Below are 4,749 nucleotides of genomic sequence, written 5' to 3'. Positions count from 1 at the left end.
AAAAGACAGACAAAGAAATACTTGAAAGCGGGTGCTAGGTGGACAGCTGTCTCCTGATGGGAGAACAGTGACCCAGGCTAGCAGCCATGCTTTATTTATATAGTCTTGCTTATGCGGGGGCAGGAAAGGTTAGGAGATAGCCTTGGGCAGGGAACTTCCTGTGCTCAGCTGCAGATTGTTAGCAACCAATGCCTCAGACTCAAGATGTTTAGTACCTAACGTATCGAAACCACCTGCGGGTGCTGGAAACCTCCTCCGTATGCTGAGGTGCTGCACCAGCCTTGCTAAGGATGCAGCCAGAGAGTGTGCCTTGCACCAGCCTCTCCTTTACAGCTCCGGATGGGTCTCTCGGTCCCCGGCACGAATGGCCAGTAAGCACATGGAAAGATGTCCCACATCGTCAGTCACCAGGAACGTGCAAACCCAAACCACAACGACACCACGTCACTCCCACTAGGATGGCTATGATCAAAATGACAAGTGTCAGTGAGGATGGGGAGAAACTGGAACTATCACACAATACTGGCAGGAATGTCACGTGGTGCAGTCGCTTTGGAAAACAGTCTGACAGTTCTTCAAAAGGTTGAACACTGAGTGACCACATGGCCCAGTCATTCCACTCCCCAAAGAGAATGAAAACCTATGTCCACATAAACACTTGTCCACAAATGTTCATAGTAGATTTATTCGTAATAGCCAAAAAGTGGAAACAATACAAATGTCCGTTAACTTATGAATGGGTAAACAAGTGTGGTCTACCCATACAATGGAATATTATGGCCATGGAAAAGACTGAAGTTCTGATAGAGGCTTCAGCATGGATAAACCTTGAAAACGTGATGCTCAGTGAAGGAAGCCAGGCATAAAAGGCCACATGTTGAGTGATTCCATTATATGAAATGTCAAAAACAGGCAAATCTGTCGAGATAGAAAGATTCGTGGTTGCCAGGGGCTGGGGGTCAGAGTGAATGAAGGGACTTTGAAAGGGCACAGGTTTCTTTTTGGAGTGATGGAAAGGCTCTGGAATTAAATTGTGGTAATGGTTGCACAACCTTGTGAATATACTGAAAACTACTGAACTGTGCCTCTAACATCTAAAAGGGTGAATTTTGGGCCGATCAAGTGGCGTGTTGGTTAAGAGCTGGCTTGCGATGCCAGCTCTGAGCAGCAGGGTCCTGTTCGGATCCCACATTAGGGCCAGTGACAATGCACCCTCTAACAGCTAAGATGGTGAACAACAGTTCGACCTGGAACTGGGCCAGCGACCATGTAGGCTGCAGTGAGTGGGTTGCCATAAGCTACCGTGAGTGGCTGGCAGCCAGCGTGAGCTGCCAAGAGCCACCGTGAGCAGCCGTCCGGTGGCCAGCGACCGAGGAAGAGCACAATGCCTCACCCGGGAAGAGCGCAATGATAATACCAACATGTGTCAGTGAATCGATGTCCTTCACAACTAGACTGAAGAACAAAAAGGACAGCAACTTGTCTGTTCCCCTTCCCCGATTCCCAAACGCTGTTCCCCTCCCCCATTTCCCCAATAAAGTCTTTTTAAAATAAATAAATAAAAGGGTGAATTTTGTGGTATGTGATTTGTATCTCAATAAAACTGTTACAGAAAAGGAGGGAACTAGCTCTCATATTCATTTTCTTTGAATTAACCGAATTCCAACTCCAAGCCCTCATCTCGCTGTCCCTGTGGTGCATTCAATGTCAGTCCATCTAGATCCTGCAAAGCATGTGGTTGAGGCCTGGGGTTCATTTCATTAGCCACAGACACCAGGCCTCAACTCCCTCCCCCAGGAACCCAGCTAGCCTACCCAGCAATTTTGCTTGAATTAGAAAAAGGCAGCAGCTTCCTTAATAGTTAGGGGCCTACACAGCCTCATGTCCAGTTGCCCTTGTGCAGCGCACAAACTGCACATCTGTACATGGAGGCAGGCTTCCCATCTGGCACCCAGTTTCTCTACGCAGTCTCTCTTTCCCCTCCCCACTGGACGAATGAACAGGATTTCCTGTGAAAGATTCAAAGAACCCTGACTTTCACCAACTTCTGGTTTCTGTCTCAAGGCAGGCAGATAGCAGCCTGGCCACAGCTGGAACAGAGCTAGGCGAAATACAAAGAGCATGTTCTCAAATATCTCAATAAATCACCCAGACGCATAACATTTATTGAGGGTTTACTACGGGCTGGCACATAATAAGTGTGCAACAGATAGTTATTATTATTAGGATCAGTTTTAATCCCTATCACAAATTAAGTTTTTAAAATAAAAACAAACCCATATTATGGCACTTAGGAGTTTAGAAGCTTGAATCCCCACTTCCGACAAGGAGCAAGTAAACAACTAAAATTTACAACAGGGTTTAGGCAACTTTTTTTCTGACAGGCCAGATGATGGCAAATGTTGTAGACTTTCTGAGCCAAGTGGTCTCTGTTGCAATTACTCGCCTCCGCTGTGGTAGTGAGAAAGCCACACAGACGAGAGTGACTGAATGGGCAGGCCTGTGTGCCAATAAACTTTACAGAGGAAAACCAGAGGTAGGCCCAGGTTGACCTGTGAGCCATAGGTGGCCAACCCCCGGTTTACAAAGTTATCATGGTAACTCACAGTCAAAGGCGATTACTGTTCCTGTTTCACAGGGAAGAGATTTGACGTTAGCAAGATTGTATTAGTCACGTGGCTATTAGTAATGACACAGTTTCCAAGGGTTACTCTGCTGACCCTTAATTATGCTAAGCGCCTCCCAAACATTCCCAAAGCCCTATGTCAGTACTATTATGACTCTTGCTTTACAGATGAGGAAACCGAGGCACTGATTTGACTTTGCATCTTCTGACTCGTTAGATAGCTTATGCTTCTTCTATCACTTTCTGCTCCCGTAAAGGACAATGCCTACCCTTCCTACCTGGGGGTCTTATCTCTCCACCTGTCAGGTGGGGCCAACCTTCCCATCCTGTCCCCTTCCCACAGGAACGGATCCCCTTTGCTGTGGTTGGGGCTGACCGAGAGCACCTGGTGAACGGGAGGTGTGTGCTGGGCCGGAAGACGAAGTGGGGCGTCATTGAAGGTCAGTGCAGGCGTTTGGGGAAACACAGGTGAGAATGGGTTGGAAACCCAGGCATGCACTGTTGCCTTTGGGACCCTTAGCACCTATCGCAGGGCCCCAGTGTTAAGCCCTAAGCCAGAAAACAGACAGACCTGGGATCAAGTCCTTCTTTGCAGCTGAGAGGGCTCAGGCAAGTTACTGACTCTCTGGGCCTCAGTGTCCTCACAGTAAAATGGGCATCATGGTAACACCAACCTCATAGGGTGGCTGGAGGGGGCAGGGCCACTGCTTTGCACAATGCCTGACACCCAGAAGGCGCCCTATTTACATGTCAGAATTTACTGTGGGCCTACTATGTGCAGTTTCTGAGGGAAGACAGTGAAAGCAGGACCAACAGGATCCCCTGTCCCCATAGAGCTGATGAGACAACGACAGGTGGGAGAAGTGCAATGAAGGAAATACGTGGAGTGCGAGGGTAGCTACCTGAGGGAGTAGCAGAGGGTGAGACTGGAAGGTGAAGGAGAAACGGCCAGGGCCTGAGCCCCCTATATTTATCAATATAATTATTAAAAGTAGAATATAATATATAATACATTATATGTGGCACAACATACAGATTATACTATAGTCATTATTAAGTGTATAATAAATGGTCAGTGGATTCATTGATTCACCAACTATTTTTAGGAGCCACCTATACCAGGCACCAGGGACACAACATTGAATGAATGAGTGAATGAGTGAATGTTTGAATGAATGACTAAAGCGAGAAAAGGAGGTGGGATAAGACAGGTAAGAAGTGTGGGAAAAGTGCAGTGGTAGGTATTAGGTGTTGTGCAGTATACAGTGGTGCTTACTTTGTGCTCAGTGTCCTGTCTTGCAGTGGAGAACATGGCTCACTGTGAGTTCACCCTCCTGAGAGACCTGCTCATCCGGTGAGGGTGCAGGGAGCCCAGGGGGCTGCAGGGGTCCTGGGCTTTGCTATGGTCAGCCTAGGCTGACCTGCTGCCCATCTCCCAGCTCCCACTTACAAGATCTGAAGGACATCACCCACAATGTCCACTACGAGAACTACCGCGTCTGCAGACTCAACGATAGCCATGTACTGCCCCGCGGGCCTGGCTGGGTGAACCTGGCCCGGACCCCCCCCAGCTCCCCAGTCATCGCTGGGCCCTCAAAGGTCGGCCGACGGCGGATCCATGACAATACCACAGAGGAGTACTGAGCGTGGACATACCCCAGGCCTGCGAGACTCCCCGAGTGCACAGCCCCCCAACATACACCTGTGTATTAGAGAGCATGTATTAAAGGTGGAGGTTTCTTTGTAGAAAAAGCTGTGCTTTGAGAACAAAAGGCATTTTGTAAATGACTTCTTTGGGCTATCCTCAATAAAAGTATGGTTCTTTTTTAAGTAACAGCGTGAGAGCCCTGGCCCTGGGGAGTCGCGAAGACATAGAAGGGTGTGCTTTGATGACCAGCGCCTTCTGCCCTAGGGCCGGAGTCAAGTTCCAAATCAGGCTGTGCCCTTGGTGCCCTTAGTCCCAACCCTCCCTTCCAGCCCATGGCCAGACCCACAGCATCACAAAGACGCCCATATTTGGCCATCTTTTCCAAACTCTTCGCCCTTCTCCTCAAACCCCCATCCCCTGCCCCAGCCTTTCTCTTTTCCCTGTCCTGGCTGAGGAGTACATGGTGAGAACAGCT

The 4,749-nt window shown here is 48.7% G+C and overlaps 1 protein-coding gene across 1 annotated transcript in view; it reads left to right on the top strand.

The window, feature by feature from the left end:
- SEPTIN12 (septin 12) overlaps positions 1-4,434 on the top strand; it is a 15,182-nt gene extending 10,748 nt beyond the window's left edge. Inside the window, exons 6-8 of the mRNA XM_019660244.1 lie at positions 2,970-3,066; positions 3,929-3,980; positions 4,066-4,434. Of these exons, the coding sequence (XP_019515789.1) occupies positions 2,970-3,066; positions 3,929-3,980; positions 4,066-4,270 (354 nt within the window). The 3' untranslated portion in view covers positions 4,271-4,434. The remainder of the gene's footprint in view (positions 1-2,969; positions 3,067-3,928; positions 3,981-4,065) is intronic.
- Positions 4,435-4,749: the final 315 nt, after the last annotated feature.

Source organism: Hipposideros armiger, unplaced genomic scaffold, assembly GCF_001890085.2.
Source record: "Hipposideros armiger isolate ML-2016 unplaced genomic scaffold, ASM189008v1 scaffold_315, whole genome shotgun sequence".
In the NCBI taxonomy this organism is placed as follows: Eukaryota; Metazoa; Chordata; class Mammalia; order Chiroptera; family Hipposideridae; genus Hipposideros; species Hipposideros armiger.
The sequence above is the reverse complement of the archived record's forward strand: the minus strand, read 5'-3'. Positions and strand labels throughout refer to the sequence as shown.